This window comes from Sitophilus oryzae, unplaced genomic scaffold (assembly GCF_002938485.1).
Source record: "Sitophilus oryzae breed Bouriz unplaced genomic scaffold, Soryzae_2.0 scaffold_302_pilon_pilon, whole genome shotgun sequence".
Classification (NCBI taxonomy): domain Eukaryota; kingdom Metazoa; phylum Arthropoda; class Insecta; order Coleoptera; family Curculionidae; genus Sitophilus; species Sitophilus oryzae.
Genome location: NW_022146866.1, coordinates 2,750,975 through 2,769,844, shown reverse-complemented (window position 1 = coordinate 2,769,844; position 18,870 = coordinate 2,750,975). Strand labels below are relative to the sequence as shown.

General features: G+C 32.1%; 1 protein-coding gene across 3 annotated transcripts in view; it reads right to left on the bottom strand.

Annotated features, from left to right (window-relative positions):
• Positions 1-1,059: 1,059 nt before the first annotated feature.
• LOC115884560 (aquaporin AQPAe.a) overlaps positions 1,060-18,870 on the bottom strand; it is a 167,253-nt gene continuing 149,442 nt past the window's right edge. For all 3 annotated transcript variants that reach the window (XM_030903179.1, XM_030903181.1, XM_030903178.1), the window contains exons 4-6: positions 8,016-8,225; positions 7,057-7,137; positions 1,060-1,696 (exon numbers count right to left, since the gene is read on the bottom strand). In XM_030903179.1, the coding sequence (XP_030759039.1) occupies positions 1,595-1,696; positions 7,057-7,137; positions 8,016-8,225 (393 nt within the window). In that variant the 3' untranslated portion in view covers positions 1,060-1,594. The remainder of the gene's footprint in view (positions 1,697-7,056; positions 7,138-8,015; positions 8,226-18,870) is intronic.

Here is an 18,870-nt window from a genome sequence, read left to right as displayed (position 1 = left end):
TTTTGGCAGCAATGGGACGATATCTTCAAAATACTATTAAAGTTGCCTACCCTTCAAACAAAGATTTTCCTATATATTTTTATTTTTATGATTTTGCGTCATTAGATCTTTATTATTTGATAAAATGTAGGGTGACTGTGATATGACTTTTGTTCATTTATCAAAAATTAAACGATGTAGAGTAAAATACTTATCGGTAATAAAAAGATATTTTAATTATTACAGAATAATGTAGTAATAATTATAACATTTTAATTTTTACAGAATTAAACAATCATTTCTCTCATGTTGACTGTCATGACAATAGTTGGTCGTGTTTTGTAAACACTGTCTTTAACATATCCCCATAAAAATTCCAAACTAGATAAAATCAGGAGAATTTAAGTATTCTTACTAGAATACTTAAATTCTTCTGATAGTAGTGTGCATTCACCAATTAATTGGTGAATGCACACTACATTCACCAACTGATAGAATCATATCAATTCTCTCCGATGTAGGATAAATTTCCATTATCGGCAAATTTCTGAGAATTTTTTTTGTTTTAACCGACACAAAATGATAACTAGTTGTTAAAGTTGAACTAATTAGATAGCTATAATGAAGTAACGTCAGACATATCAGCAGCCACCTAGATTTTATCAAATCATAAAGATCATTGTTTTAGGGATAGGCAACTTTAATAGTAATTTGAAGAGGCAAGAATTTCCCATTGAATATCGGAATAATATACTGGGTGTTCCATTTAAAATAAAATAGTAATTTTAACGGTGACCACTGTTCAATATTAATTTTGTTTCACCCTGTATGTACAACTGGTAGTAAAGGCATTAAAAAATAAAGAAGAGTATGCGCCAAGTAAGTGACGACTAGAGCTTGACCTCGCCAAAATTATCTTCCATTGTCATTCCCCAGCAGCCATTGACGAAGTCTTTTGATCGTATTGTTAATATGAGAGTTAAACAAGTTAATATGAGGATCAAGCACTAATAATCCTACTTAATTATGTTTATCATTATGTCTTATACGATACATCTTTAACGTAAAATAATACACATGTTCAAAAAATATTATATTTACTAATACTGATAATATTTACACATACTTTATACAATACTCGTACAATAATTTAAAGATTCTAAATCCAAGACATCATTTTTCGCTTCTTCGGATCTTCATTAATTTCTGTCATAATTAAGTACAAAATTTTATAATTTCATCAATGTTAAGTTTTTAAACTCATTATGCTTAACTTATACATTTATAAGTACCTAATATTAAAACTATAAACACTTAAAAATAAAGCACTTATAGCTAATAAAGAAAATAAAAACGGAGTGAAACATCACGCGTCGATAATTACAATAAATAATGCTCAAATGTTAATTAAATCAATCGACATTAATTTCTTTTAGAAAATATTTGTATACTTAAGACATATAAATATCAGAAAATCATAGAGCGTGGGATTTTTTCTCGTAATTATAGTTATAAAAAACAAACAACTATATAAAAAATCAATAAAAATAATGATATTGTCAAGCTTCTGCTTATAGAGCTTACTAATAATGTAAGAAAATTATCTTAAAAATCGCTAAAAGTCGTATGAGTCGCTTTCTCCTTTTTGAACTTTGAAAATAAACCTGTAGATGAGTCCTGCAAGTACACCTCCAAGGATTGGTCCAGCCCAGTATACCTGAAAACACACAAGATGTATTAAAATTACTGATTTTTTTTAATTCTGTGCATTTAATTGGTCAACATTATACAATTAAAATTTTGAATTCAAACAATATTCGAAATTTGAATCTTTTATTCTAATTGAAAATAATGTTATTTATATGGAACGATCAATAATGATTGAAATAGTTGGAAATACTGTGTTAGAGATAGCGCAAACATATAAACAAATAGCGCCAACATAATTCTAATTCGTAAGAAAGGCAGCAAAGAAGACATCGGAAATTATAGACCAATAAGCATACTACTAGTAACATAAAAATATTCACAAAAATAATAAATAACAGAATAAAAAAGACGCTAGAAGAATCAGGCTTTAGAAGCGGCTTCAGCACGATTGATCACATACAGACACTAAGAGAAACTGCCGAACAAAAGAATACAAACTTCCAGCAGCCATAGCCTTTATAGACTTTTTGAAGACTTTCGACTCGATATATCCTAAGGCAGTAATAGAAGCCCTAGCGAAACAAGGTATTGACAAGCCTTATATAGAAACTCTCGCCAATATACATATACCAGGAAGCTAAAGCAAGAGTAATTATATATTAAACAACCCCAGAGTTTCCAATTGGCAAAGAAGTATGAAAGGAGACGCAATATCCTGAAAGCTGTTTACACAGCAACACTAGAAGAAATCTTCCGTTAACTCGACTGGACCAACAAAGGATTCAGTATAGACGGAGAATATCTTTACAATCTAAGATTCGTTGATTACTTTATAATTGCCAATTGTCCAGAAGAACTACAAGCACACAAATTAACGAACTAAATACCGCCAGCAATAAAATAGGTCTCAAAATGTATTTAGCAAAAACTAAAGTAATGTACAACGAACTGGAAGACTGAAAATATATTCTAGTAAATAACACAACACTGGAAACAGGGCCGGCGGAAAGGCCGGGCGACCCGGGCGACCGCCCGGGGCGCCAAAGCAAGGGGCGCCACGCCAGCACCTAAAATATTTAAAAAAATTGTTCGTGGTATTTTACTTATAACTGAAAAGCTATCAACTTTTTATAAATAACCCTTCTTTCTATAATTCTAACTTTTATAAATTTTCTCTAAACAAACTGTTTTGGGTCAAGAGCCAGCAAAATTGACAGTTTTAGACTGACCGCTCAAAATTGCACTTTGTCTACTACCCACACTCTTTATTTGTTATTAATAGCTGATCTGCCCTAAAATTATATGGGACAAATATTCATTCGCAAGAAGCTAAATAGGATCTCGAAATCCTTATTATAAAAAAAAGTTTGCCTCATTAATTTATATTTATTACCAGTAGTGGGAAAAATATCAATCTTTTGGTGATTTTGATTGTTCTGGATTGGATATGTATTGACACGGTAAATGGTAGCAGAATCGTAGAAATTTCTCATTAGAGCAAGACAAATGAACAAGAATGCACCTCAAGCACTGGCTGATCCTCATTTTGAAGCCGACAAAACTGTATCTGATCATATACTGATTCTGCACGAAATAATTGATAGTGAAAAAGAAAAGAAATTTCTTAAATTCTTATAGAAAAATAATGCAATTGCTTGCAACTAAATAATAATGTTTTCCAAGATCACTTATATTTATCATTTATATACCGGGTGTGTCTCAAAACTGGCTCACTCATATAACTTGTTTATTTTTTCAGAAGAAAAAACGAGATTTGGTAAGTTAGTATACGACATAAATTAGGATTAATTGACATATTCAATTGTTTTTGGTCACTTCCTGTTTTATCGAAAATTACTAAAATTTTTAGTTTTTAAATTGCAACCTCGGTATATTTCTACTTTATGCGATAGAAAATGACACTGAATAGAATGACACATCACATGTTAACTTTTGATATTTTCGCATTTATATTTGAAATTGTAACATAAAATTCATAACGACAGTTTGACTCGAAATATCAAGTGTGTGGTACAAAATTATTCGTAAAGAATGCTTTTTCCAAATATGCAAATGAGCCACCCTTGTTTCATTTGAAAAAAATGACATATGATTAAAAATACGATTTGGGCATTTTTTAACCGGCAAATCTATTTTTCCAAGGCTCTTTGTTTAAAAATTAGTGTATTTAACACAGCCATGGCACTTTAGATTGAAATTTAAAATAGGATTTTTTTTCAGCAAAAATGTCAAAAGTTGACATATGATATATCATTCTACTCAGAGTGTTATTTTCTATCGAATAAACTAGAACAGAAAGTGGCCAAAAACAATTGAATACGTCAATCAATCCTAATTTATGTCATATACTAACATATCAAAAAATCTAAAAAAATAAAAAATTTATAGGGGTGAGTCGTCACTTTCAAGATGCACCCGGTATAGAAAAAACAACAACCGCGGACTAAGATTGAACGAAGAGAAGAATTTTAAAGTACCTTTAAGTGAAACTTCATTGTTAAATTAGCATAAATATGCTTAGTTGTTATGATAACTATTAGGTGGGGGGCGGGGGGAGGAGGGCGCCACGTAGGGTATTCGCCCGGTCTAAATATTTCCCATCCGCCGGCCCTGACTGGAAATAGTATGAGAATTATTATGTTATACTATTTGAGGCAACTAATGCACAGCTCGGGATCTCTACTACCAGAAATTAACGGAATAATTAAGTTAGCATAGAGTACTTATTGAAGAGACTCAATCATATTCAAATCTAGAATGCCACTTTATATAAAAAAGAGAACATTCGACTAATGTACTACCAGTCATGATATATGCATGCAAAACCTGGATCCTTCAAACGGACATTATAAGGAAACTGCAGGTCGCACAATGCTCAATGAAACGAAATATGCTGGGAATAACCAACAGAAACCGTAGAATAACAGAGTGGATACGACAAAAGACCCATGTAATAGATGTCATCCACAGGATCAAATCCCTCAATGTGGCAATGGGCAGGATAGCTGGCAAGAAGGACAGACAACAGACCACAAAAATTACATGGTACCCACGAAGAATCAAGAGACCTAGAGGAAGACCAAACTTGAGATGGGACCATATTAGGAAATTAACAGGAATAACTTGGGCCCGCCAACAATAGACAACAATGGGCCCAACTACAAAGAGAGTATCTAGATATGCGCATAGACGAAAGACGAAAGCGAAGACGAAATAATAAACATAATAAAAAATCTAAAAAATAAAAAAGCTCCTGGTTATGACAATATTAGCTAGGATATTATTAAAATAATTTCGGGAGATATATCAAAACCTTTAACGTTTTTGATAAATTATTGTATCGAAAGTTGTTGTTTTCCGGACTGTCTTAAAGTAGGTGTAATTAAACCATTATATAAAGGGGGTGATAAGGAGCATATAGGCAATTATAGACCGATATCTATATTATCAGTTTTTTCTAAAAATTTTGAAACAGTTATAAAAAACGTTTGTTAAAATTCTTTCTAAAATTTAACATAATATCAAAAAATCAATTTGGTTTTTTAGAAGGCATATCAACACAGGATGCCGTTCATGCATTGACATCATCAATCTATGATGCTCTAGACTCGGGACATCGAAGCCTCTGTATATTCGTAGATCTCGCTAAAGCATTTGATACGGTAAATCACAAAATACTTTTAGACAAATTAGAGAGATATGGAATACGAGGAAACAGATCATCTTAAGAACAGATCACAATATGTTAATTTGGGAGATATTAAGAGCAAGCCAGGAAGGATTGAGCATGGTGTACCACAAGGCACTGTGTTGGGTCCGTTATTATTTGTTATTTATATTAATGATCTACTTACAATTAATACAAAAGCAGAAATTTTTAGCTACGCAGACGATACAGCGATATTTTATAAATCTAACTCTTGGTCGAATTTGAAAAGATTAGCAGAGGAAGACTTTCAGACAATTAATACCTGGTTTATCAAAAACAAATTAACATTAAACTATGACAAAACCAAATATATATCCTTCTCTATTTATAAAAATAATGAACCAGATTGGGACAGATTACAAATAACCAATAATAATGTAATACCGGAATGTGATTTTATAAAATATTTAGGGGTTACAATCGACAAACATCTTAAATGGAATATTCATATTAATAATGTAACTAAAAAATTGCGAGGATTGTTGCCGAAATTTAATTATTTGAAAAGTTTTTTGGACGTCAAACAGCTTAGAATCCTGTACTCATCCCTTGTACAATCTCATTTGACATATGGAATTCTAGGGTGGGGTGGTGCGGCTGAATGTCATTTAAAGAGCTTGTATTCTGTTCAAAAATGGTTCATAAAAATTATTTACAATAAAAAGAAAACTTTCTCTTCAAACGTTCTCTTTAAGCAGGCGCATCTACTGGATATACGTCAGCTATACTGCCTAGATGTTTTAAAATTCATTTATCAGGGGAAAATATCTATTGAACATGTTGACCATGAATATGAAACTAGACATAAGGCGTTTTATCCTAGTTTATGCTCTAAAACTGTTGGACAAAGATCTTCAAAGTTTTTTGCACCTCGATTATATAACATCTTACCAACCTTCCTAAAGGATGTTAAAAGTTACTCTGGTTTTAAAATTATGGGTATGCAAATGGATGGTTGATCGAGGTAGAGATATATTTAATGACCTAGTTAACTTAAAATATACAAAATAAATTTTCATAAGTGCCAGTGAACATTGAACATTGTCATAATTAAATTGTATTCCTTTCCACATACAAGTAATTCTATTACTTTGTGGTAATTCTTTTAACGTTTATTTTGATTCTTAAAATTTAAATATAGTCTTAGTTAAATTGTACTTAGATAATGTGTATTAGATATAGTAGCATATTATGTTGTATTGTACTGTACTATTTTATATCTGTTTTAATTTCAAGAGAAAATGTTTAATAAACGTTATTATTATTATTATTATATGTGAGGGAGGCTACACCATAAAATTGGAAATGGTTGAATAAGCTGAATATGATGATGATGATGATGAGGTGTTAGAGGATTTTAGGATTAGCGATTGGTAGGTACTGATGGTAAAATTATGATGCAAATTCTGTCAATACATTGATGTCAAATTTTTTGGCTTTTCTTTATCTTCTGGAAAATTTAAAAGTTTTGTCTGTTATTTGTTAAACTGACATAATTTTCAATGTAAATAATGACTATTGAAAATAATTGGGTTCTTTTGAGACTAGTTATAACACTCCATAAATATTCGAGTTTCTTAAATTTATTGCCAATCCAATGAGCAATAGCAGAGTTGCCAACTATTTTAATCATAGTTGATGTTCTCTCAATTTCTATGCTTTTATTTGATTGCTTTCTCTAAAATATACAAACATACCCAGTGATTTTCCCAGAGATTCATAACAACAGCTGGACCTAAACTTCGAGCTGGATTGACACTGGAACCTGTAAATTGGATCTAAAAAAGACAAAAGAATTCCAATATTAATACTACTTATATAAAATATACACAACAAAATAAGATGCATAAATATTATAACATTATTGCAATAAAATAATTTAAGACTAATAGTAATATTTCTTGAAAGACTTCTTGACTTCTTGACTGACTAGAAGAAAAACTACAAAATATAAAAGTTATTTTTTTAAACACCACTGCATTGATCCAAACAGAAACCCATTTGTCATTGATTTTTTACTAGTAAAACAAATTTGCATAAAAAGCCAAGTCGAGCGCAGCCGTACCATCCTTTCTCAAAGGTATTAGCGGCACTTTTGACCACAATGTAACTTCGTTGTGGTTGGGTTGCCAAGAAATAATTTTCAAAAAAAGCATGAATATTAATTTTCCCTACACATGAGGACATACTATAGCTAGCTAGATTACCAAAATATCTAGTAATTATACCTCAGTTTACGAATTATCGCTTGTCAAATTTCTTTAATTTCGACATTGACTCACTGATAGATCATCAAAATTCTAAGGTATTTCTAGAAGACTATTCTTCTGGCAAACTCTATTTCTGACAAACTTCAAATTTTGTATTTTACGTAGCTTTAAGTTTATAAACAAAGGAAAAAATCTCGAAATATGCTTATAGATTAAAAGTTATCTCAAAAAATATATAAACATTCTTCAATAGTAATATGTAATAATATTGATATTCATAACAAATGCGTAAATAAACATTTAGCTCTTACAATAAAAAACCCATTCAATATAAATTTTATTTTGTTGCAATAGAAATAAAATCGTATTATTTTAATAATATAGGCTAATATTTTCATCAATTTTTGTTTAAATAAATACAAAAAAAAATCTTGGGGTATACTTACACCAGATAAATGGACAGCAGTGATGGTCAAACCAATTGCCAATGGAACCGAACCTGTGATGTCTTTTCTTCGTCCATCGCAAACGCCATGAATGACAAAGACAAGAAGGAACGTCAACAGTGCTTCAAACAGAAATCCTTGGCAGGCATTCAGATCAGCATTGACATTTGTAATACCCAGGGAGCCAACAAGTTTTTCGGGAAGCAGAAACTAAAAAAATGGAAAATCAATGTATTTTAAAACATAAACTAATTTATCAGTGGAATTATCATTAGTATTATAAGAGTAATTTAGTAGCTCGAAAATGTTTCGTATCTAGTTTTATATACGAGGAACCATTTTTTTATATTTAAAGTATTTCAAATCTGTATCTTGTGTCAATATCAGTCTGGTATTTTATCGTTGAAAGAGCCATATACAGGGTGAGTTTTCTGCGATGTTCTCTATGGGCATCTCGAAAACTACTGGAGAGAGAGAGAGTCGGTTAAATGGGGAAAGAAATGCAGTTTTGTGGGGTCATAAATATGCTCCTTTCAGATTTTTGAAAAAGTTCATGGCTTACTAGATATTTCGAAAAAAACAAATTTCAGCTATTTTAAAATTTGTCCCTAATTCCATTATAACCTATTTTAGACAAAAAGTTTTCAGAAAAAAGTTGTAGATAATGATGTAATAATATCCTTAATTAAATTGTGTTCTCCGTTTTTTTTTTCTAAAGCCTGTCATTTTTGACATATGACACAAAAATATGTTTTTTACATGGAAACCATGACTTCATAAAAAGCGCCCTTTGTAAGCTTTTCAGCGATATAAGGTATAGTATGTATTTTTCGAAAAATTACTGAGTTATAGTCAATTCTTATCATTTTTAAACAATTTCACTTAGTTAGACATGGAAACAAGTTCAATCGTCGTTGCTCTCAGAGATGTCAAACTGTCACATCCAAACTTTGTAAATTAAAATAAACAAAAATTGTAAATATGAATTTTTCAAATGAAGAAAAGCGTGGAGTACTGCTGTAAATTGAGTAATGTAAACTGTAAAGAACCATTTATTTAATATATCCTGTCGTTTTATAAGTTATAAATCATAACAGAATAAGATTACCATACCAACGAAGTTCGTTGAATTAGTCTGACGAAATTAGTCAAGAAAGATGAGAATTGGCGATAAATCAGTAATTTTTTGCAAAAAAAAACATATTATAGCTTATATCGCTGAAAAACTTAAAAAAGTGCGCTTTTTATGAAGTCACGGCCAAATATGGCTTCCATTAAAAAAAAACATATGTTTGTGTCATATGTCAAAACTACAGGCTTTAGTAGAAAACAGAGAACACGATTTCATTAAGGATGTGATTATCAACTTTTATCTGAAAACTTTTTGTCTAAAATAGATTATAATGGAATTAGGAACCATTTTAAATATAGCCCAAATTTGGTTTTTTGATGATGTAAGCATGAACTTTTTTAAAAATCTGAAATGCAATTCTGTCCTCATTTAATTGACTATCTCCAGTAGTTTCCGAGATACCCATAGAGAACATCGTAGAAAACCGTTAAAAATTTTGAAATACTTTAAATATAAAAAATGTTATCCCAAATCCCCAATCCACCCACACTTTTTTAAGCCACACTGTAAAAGTTAAAATATTTTCCTGAAATACATCCTAGTATACCGGGTGCGTCTCAAAAGTCCCTATAACTTTTTTATTTTTTGAGTTAAAAGAACGAGATTTGATATGTTAGTATATGCATAAATTAGGATTGTGTGACGTATTCACTTGTTTTTAGTCACTTCCTGTTTCACCGGAAATGACTACAACTTTTAATTTTTAAGTGACACCCGCGGTATTTTTTTACTTTATTCGGTAGAAAATGACATTCTGAATAGAATGACATATTACATGTCAATTTTGACATTTTTGCATATGGTTTATTTGAAATTATACCTTGGGGATTATAACGAAAATTTGACTCGAAATATCAAGTGTGTGGGAGCAAATTATTCGTAAAAAAATGCTTTTTCCAAATATGGTAATGAGCCACCCTCGTTCCATTTGAAAAAATTGAGATATAATTAAAACTACGATTTGAGCATTTTCTAACCGGCCAGGACAAGACACTAAAAACATTAGACGATCAAATCTATTTTTCCAAGGCTTCTTGATTAAGAATCAGTGTTTTGAACATAGCCAAGGTACTTTAGATTGAATTTTAAAATACAATTTTTTATTTAGCAAGAATGTCAAAAGTTGACATATGATATGTCATTCTATTCAGAATGTCATTTCCTATCGAACAAAGTAAAAAAAAATACCGAGGGTGCCATTTAAAAATCAAAAGTTGTAGTCATTTCCGGTGAAACAGGAAGGGACTAAAAACAATTGAATACGTCGATCAATCGTAATTTGTCATATACTAACATACCAAATCTCGTTTTTTTATCTGAAAAAAATAAAAAAGTTAGAAGGGTGAGCCACTTTTGAGACGCACTCGGTATACTTTAGTTTGGCGTTTATACAAAATTCCTAAGTTTTTTTTCATAGGAGCTATATATACCCGACGCACTCTTGCCGGGCTCGTAGGGAAAACTTTGAAACGTGGCAACCCCTAGTTGCGGCAAGTTTGTGATAGGCACCATGTGAAAAGTGTATACTCCTATTCATAAATATACGTAAAAATTATGTTTTGAACAAAAGTAGCCGGATCCTGTAGTATTAGGCTATTGCCTAATTTGTTTAAGTTTTAAATCACAAAAACGCCTACAGCCTAACAGCACAACAAATTGCACTAATCATAAGATTGATGATGATTCCATTCAATGGACACGTTTTCTGTAAAATAACCCTTCAAACATTGGCTAAAACAGTTTTTGCAATTATCTCCAAACAACGTTTTTGGGATAAGACAGGTTTTGCAACTTGACGCCTCATTTTATGAATTTTGGAGCAAATTTTCTTAAACGCATTAGTATAAATAAATACAATGAAATCTACATCTGCACCTAATTAATTAAAATATTAATAATTATAAGTTCTTTCTTAAAATATGTTACAAGTATTACAATCGAGTGAAAATAAAATCAATCATCCGGTTCCATCATCTGTTTCTTTCGTCTTAGTTACGACTGGATGATTTCGATATTAATCGGCGTTGTTACTTTCCATCTAAGTAACAGAGATGTTAAATATACCTTCCATAAAGGTAGCATTTTTCGAAGACTATCACAAAAGCCTTTCACTTAAACAGATATATAAAAATATGGTTCAGTGAAATAAGAATTTCTTTGTTATGTTTTTTCACTTGATAAATTTTAATTGAATCGTAAAAGTATTATCGTTACAATTCTTGAAAAATATTAAAAGTTTGATTATGGTCAAAAACACTTTTCTCAAAGTTTTGACTCCAGAATTTCAAAAATCAAGGATACAATCCATCTATCATCGAAAAACTTCATTCGGCAATAATTTTGTAATTATCAGAGATATAATGCCGGGTCCAGACCAAAACGACAAAAAGTAAACACGATTTTAAGACAAAAACACAATTTGTCACAAGAAATGGAGACTTCTGAAAAGACAAACTTGAGACAAATTGTCCACACCGCAATTACAAAAGTACAACAAAGTCAAAAGTTTAGTTGTTGCGAATGAGTTTTATTAACCATGTGTGATTTCACTGGTCTCCTACTGTTGGCAGCACACGCCATCCACACTGCGCCGACAATTTGTCGCAAAATATTCGAACAAAACATACACGCTTTGATCTTTACCGACTCGAGACGGGACATTGAAAAGTCTCCGAATTTTAAAACAAAACAAAAATGAGACAAATATGTCGCAGAAATGTATTGGATTTGTCACAACTTTGTCGTAAAACGTGAATGTTTCCGTCTTGTCACTGTTCTGTCTGCTTGGTCTGGACCCGGCATTAGAAAGTTGAATTAATATAAATATCAAACATTTTTTGTAAAAAAAAATAATTCTATACAAAATCTCATGACTTTATTTTGTATCTCCCTTAGTTGAGTTATAGCAATCTCGTCAAGGTGCCTTGTCCTAAACTTCTCATCATATGAATGTGTTTAGATCTGCAGCGATTTTTGAAATTAACAATAATAGATATTTCCCGATTTAGCTATAATGAAAATCATGAAATTGCAGAATGTCAAACATAAATAAAAATACGAAATGTACGACCTGACTTGTGAGTCTGGCGGGACTTTCGTGATTGTAAATGACAGCCAGACGTGTATTTTCTATGAAATTATAGTATTATTTATCATGTCAGTGAAAATAAGAGCAGAAATTTTGTAATATTTGCAATTTCCAAGATGTCGCCAGACCCATTTGCTATTTTTTTATTTGATTATAGTTTATAATAGTATCAAATTTGCAAGCATTGGAAAATAAGGGTTACGGATTTCAAAAATTTGTCCAATTTTTTGCATCCTCAACTTTTCAGCCAGACTGACTTTCCACCACTTGGGATGTGCCAGACTGTTATTTCCATTAATAAAATGATTCACTTTAATAAGAGCCAAATATTTATGACAGGAAAAATAAGTGGACATTTTTATTTTATTTAGAAAACTCATCCGAAAATTTTAGCCATCAATTGTCATTTAATGTCACCATCTGAACAAACTATCATACCGGGTGCGTCTCAAAAGTGGCTCACCCGTATAACTTTTTTATTTTTTCACATAAAAAAAATAGATTTGGTATATTAGTATGTGACATAAATTAGGATTGATTGACGTATTCAATTATTTTTGGTCACTTCCTGTTTCACCGGAAATGACTACAACTTTTGATTTTTAAATGGCACCCTCGGTATATTTCTACTTTATTTTTGATTGAAAATGACCCTCTGAATAGAATAACAGACATAGATAAATGCAACAAGTTTAGATTGGAAAGCCCGTAAAAATTTTAGGTCGCGAAATTATTTTGGGGCGCGACCGTTATACGCAATCTGGCGCTGCTATAGCGGTCGCTAAGAACAACGGAAAACAAAAACAGAAATAATTTTCTTTTGTCAAAGTCAGAATCTTCAAAAATCATAATAATCTTCAAAATCTAAACCGCTCTCATTAAAGAAATTCCGAAAAGTGTTTATAGCGTCCATTTTCAAAGTATTTATTGCTATTTTGTGAGTTTAATTCAAGTTTTATTTACTCCAACCGGTAATAATTGTGAAAAAGTGGCATTAAAAACTTAAAAAGCTGTGCTGTGAACTGTGAACTGCAAAAATCATCGTGGATCGTGTCATAACGTCGGTTTCCAATGTTTCATAGGTATTTCATACATGCGTCCTTATATAAAATAAAGTTTCTTGTATGCAACACACTGTATTTTATTTATAATATATAACGAAAATAATAATAAATTTGAATAAACAATATTTGGCGATATAATTCCGGAAAAAGCCGAACCGCTCCGAAATTTTCAAAAGTGTTGGGTCGCGACCGTTGCATGAATAGCGCCAAATAGTGTTTACATTGTCCTTATGGGCACTTTCCAATGTAAACTTGTTTCATTTATCTATGATAACAGATCATATGTCAACTTTTGACACTTTCACATATGGTTTATTTGAAATTGTAACATGAGGTTCATAACGAAAATTTGACTCAAAATACCAAGTGTGTGGTACTAAATTATTCGTAAAAAAATGTTTTTTTCCAAATATGCTAATGAGTCAGCCTTGTTCCATTTGAAAAAATTGAGATATGATTAAAAATATGATTTGAGCATCTTTTAACCGGCCAGGACAAGACACGAAAAACATTAGACGATAAAAACTATTTTTTCAAGGCTCCTTGATTAAAAATTAGCGTTTTAACACAGCCTGGCACTCTATATTGAAATTCAAAATACGATTTTTTTTCAAGCGAAAATGTCAAAAGTTGATATGATATGTCATTCTATTCGGAGTTTCATTTTATATCCAATAAAAAAATGCTGGGGGTGTCATTTAAAAATCAAAAGTTGTAGTAATTTCCGGTGAAACAGGAAGTGAGCAAAAATAATTGAATACGTCAATCAATCCTAATTTATGTCATATATTAACATACATCGTTTTTTTATCTAAAAAAATAAAGAAGTTATATGGACGCACCCGGTATTATTCACCCGCTGGGAAAATAACTTCAAGAAAGTTTCACTGCCTCCTGGACTATATTACATTGATAGCAAATGAATGAAATTAAAAAATGAGCAAATTAAAAATTAAAAATGAGTCAAAGCAGACCTTTTCACACATAAATTATTCTTAATTAAATTACGAACATCCTGTATACTGCCCATTTTCCAAATACCCATTATTATTGAGACTATTATTAAATATTATTAATACAAACTAACATGGTACACCCAACCCTATTTATCGACTACCATCTAAGCGTATTCCGTTAATTAAACCATATATTAGAGACATTTTTCCTGACATTATAACATCCATTAAGAGCTACAACGTTCCTTCTTCCTAAAAAGGTATGTAAGGCGTAGAATAATAGGCACAATAACAGAGGAAAATAATGTCAGGTTGTACCGTGAGAACAACTACTCCTTTTTCTAATCAACAACGGATGAGAAAAAAGCGTAAAAGAAGAAAAAAAAACGGTAAAGCTGAGAAGGTGTAGGTACTACTCTGACACGCTAGTAACGGTACTAAATCTCAGTACTTATCATTAATTTCCGAAGCTAAACGATGGATGGTGTCCAATCAAAACAAAAACAGGAAGGAACACGTATAATTTAAGATGTAAATTAACGATGGGTTTATCACAATGTAAACAGCGGCTGAATTTTTATTATGGATAATTATTTAATGTTTATGTTGATGTGTATTAATTTAATTACATAAATTTGCATAATACGTGTATAAACTGTGTAGGTCAATGGTTTTTGTTTTATTTTAATCATTTTAATGTTTATTAACTGTACGGGGCGATCCACAACGATTGAAATAGCTAGCAATAGATCGTTAGAAGATTTTAGGATCAAAGATTAGATATATACAGGGTCGCTGATCGCTGTATTTATGGGGGAAACGGTCGATTAATAGTTAAAATATACTTACTAGGGACCGCAAAAAGTTAAATATAAAAGTTATAGGGGTTTTAAATGTCTATTAGCGAGTAATACATTTAAGTATACAGGGTTGGTCATAAAGTCGTGGAACATTAAAGTTTATCTTTTTTAAATGCAGTCCCCTGTATATAATTGCATATTTTAATTCTTCTTTCACTTCTAAGCAAAAATCGAAATACACACAATGTAACTCAAACCAAACCATTATTAAAAACCAACCGAGTTATTAAAAACTTTTGAAAATATCACTTAAACAATTCGATTTAATTAATTTCGATGTGTTCGGTTTCATTTGACGATGCCATTCTGTGGAAACTATGATAATATTTGACAATAGTTTTCAAGTTAGCATTTATAGATATCTAAAATGAGATTATATCAAGTAAGGAAATTACAAAATTTTCGTTTAACATTTCATAATCAAATCTTGTCTCCGCTCCTGTTTAACCTGTACTCGGAGATATTTAGAGGAGCACTGGATCGAATCCAGGGCGGAATCAATGGAATTTGTTGTGAAGTTCAATGGAATCCCAATAAACAAAATATATATGTCGATGATACGGTTATAAAATAGCCAACGATATACAAGAACTGCAAAGCATCATAGATTCCGTAGTCCTCTATAGCGAGATGTTTGGACTGCATCTCAACAGGAGCTAACATCAATAGTCAGTGCGACCCGAAAAGAGAAATATTTTCAAGAATTGAGCAAGCGAGAAAAATCTTCGTGAGTATGAAATCATTTTTACAAGAAGAGACTAGGTGCGGAACTCAGAACTCGAATGGCCAGATGCTACGTCTTCTCTGTGTTACTCTATGGATGTGAGAGCTGGACACTAAATTCACAGACCGAAAAGAGAATAGAAGCCTTTGAAATGTATATGTACAAACGGATGCTGCGAATGTCATGGGTACAAAGGATCACCAACGATGAAGTACGTAGTGATGAGAGGTGATAGATACGAAATACTGCGCCTCATAATAGAGGGCAAAGTGCAAGGGAAAAGATCAGTAGGAAGACGCCAGAACTCATGGCTAAAATATTTAAAGAGATGGTTTGAATGCCCGTCTGCGGAAATCTTCCGGGCTGCAGTTTCCAGAGCCACAATTGCCATTTGGATCGCCAACCTTCGGCAGGAGAGGGCGTGATAAGAAGAAGAATAAAAGCTTTATAATTCGGAAATGGTTGAATTTAGGTACATTATGTGTATTACGATTATTGCTTAGAATCGAAGTAAGAATTGAAATATGCAATAATATACCGGGTGGTATTATCTAAAAAAATAAATTTTGATGTGCCACAACTTTATGACCTACCTTGTATACTTAAATTTACTACTAGCTACTAGACATTTAAAAACCCTATAACTTTTGTATTTAACTTTTTGCGGTACCATTTTACCTAATAATCGACCGTTCCCATACATATCAACGACCCTGTATAGGAATTCATAAGGCATTCATTTCATCTGTTTTGTTTTCAATAAAGATATAAGAAAATATTTGTAAAATATCTCTCAAAAAATTGTTTCACATTTATTGTACTCCAATCTAAAGTCAAATAATCTTTCTGTAGTATCATCTCATCTTCAACGAGATTATCGAATGTGAGAGGCAGTAAATACCTACTTCTATTAATGACCATCTCCCTGTATAAATATAGATAAACATGTGGCCGGTGAGAGGCACCTATTAAAATATAATGAAGGATCTGTTCTTAGAATGGGAAAAATCTGAGATAAATTGCCGCATATACGATTATGAACTTTAGATGGTTATTAAGTTTGGGCACAGCCCCGATTCGTGATTTACAGTTTTTTTCTGGTACTCTACGGTATATTAATCATCATTTCTATGCATATACTTAACTTAATATATATCAGTAAACGGTGTTGTAGAAAATTAGATAAATTATTTATGAGAGGAAGCGAAGGAAATGTCTAGGGCCTAAGAACCTTGAAGATCTTTCATTTAGAATAAATGCATATAGAATTCTTTTAATTCGACTTCTTCTGATTCAGATTTTATGTTAAAAAATTCTTGTATTATAACGTATTATAATTGGAAGAAATATAAAAATTATCCCCTCGCCCAGCAAAAGATAGAAGGTAATGAAAAAGCAAACGATCTACTTAGAAAGCGCCGAGAGCTAATTACTCCGAACCAATGGGTACTTACCCTAGTATCCTACAGGCAGAAATCTACGCTATCGAGAGATGCGTACAACTTATCTTAGATAGGAACTATCGGAAACAAGAAATAGCCATTTTATGTGATAGTCAAGCAGCGTTAAAGGCGTTCAACTCAGTATCAATCAATTCGAAATTGGTCAAAGAATGCATAGAGAAGCTGAATAAATTAGGCAAAGAAAACAAATTCCTCCTACACTGGGTGCCTGCTCACCAAGGGATAGAAGGCAATGAAAAAGCAAATAATCTAGCTAGGAAAGGAGCGAACACTCCACTAACTGGACCAGAACCGTTCTGCTTTCCAAGTGGTAACCAACTCAAGGCGGAACTCAAGAACTTGGAAGATTCCATCCGCAACCTGGAATGGAAATCTTGCAATGGTCTAAGACACTCGAAGAAGTTTCTGAGGGCTTATGATCAAGAAAAATCACAGATCTTCCTGGGTCTGAGTAAGAACAATCTTCGGATTGTCACGGGGTTTTTAACAGGACACTGTCTCCTCAATGAACACCTCAGTAGATTGAAACTAAGAAGAAACGGCGAATGCAGATTCTGTGGGGAAGATGGGGAAACACCAGTACACCTCATCACTGAGTGCGCCGAGACGACAACCATTCGTGCCATGAATTTTGGTACGACTGATATTGGAGATGGAGAACTACCCTCTATAAAACCGTCCCAGAAACTCGCTTTTGTCAAAGCCCTGGGACTGTATGATGAGTTATGATTCAAGAAAGGGGGACACAATGGATCTGTAAGGTCGAAGTGATTAACCCCCCTCCCACTCATTCTAAATTCTAAAAATTCTACTTAGAAAAGGAGCGAACACTTTAACTAACTGAACCAGAACTGTTCTGCTTGTCAATTGAAAACAAACTTACCACCGAGAAAAATAAAAGATTTTCCTTGATTTAAGTTAGAACAATCCTCAGATTGTCAAATAAACACTTCAGTAGTTTCGCTCAAGTTACAGAAAAACGACGAATGGAAATTCTGTGGGAAACATAGGAAACCATCAGAACAACTTAGTGTACCGAGACGACAACCATTCGTGCCATAGACATTGATTCGACTGACATCGGAGATGGCAAACTAAACTCTGCCAAAAATGTCAATCAAATAATGCCGTTTGTCAAAGACCAGACGCTATATGATGAGTTATAACTCCAGAATGAATCAAGAAATCAAATAATATAAAATAAATTATCTATATTTAATTCTTTCCTCCAATTTAAATAATAAAATACTTACACTGCCCGGCATGAGAAACAGACCCATTAAAATTTTCATGTATTTTAAAGTTGCGGGTAAATACCGGGTGCGTCTTAAAAGTGGCTCACCCCTATAACTTTTTATTTTTTTAGATGAAAAAACGAAATTTGGTTCGTTAGTATCTTAAATTTCAACCTAGAGTGCCATGGGTCTGTCAAAAACACTAATTTTTAATCAAGGAGCCTTGCAAAAATAGATTTGATCGTCTAATGTTTTTCGTGTCTTGTCCAGGCAGGCTAAAAGATATCCAAATTAGTGATGATGCTTTGGAACAGGATCTGTTATTTTCGAAAC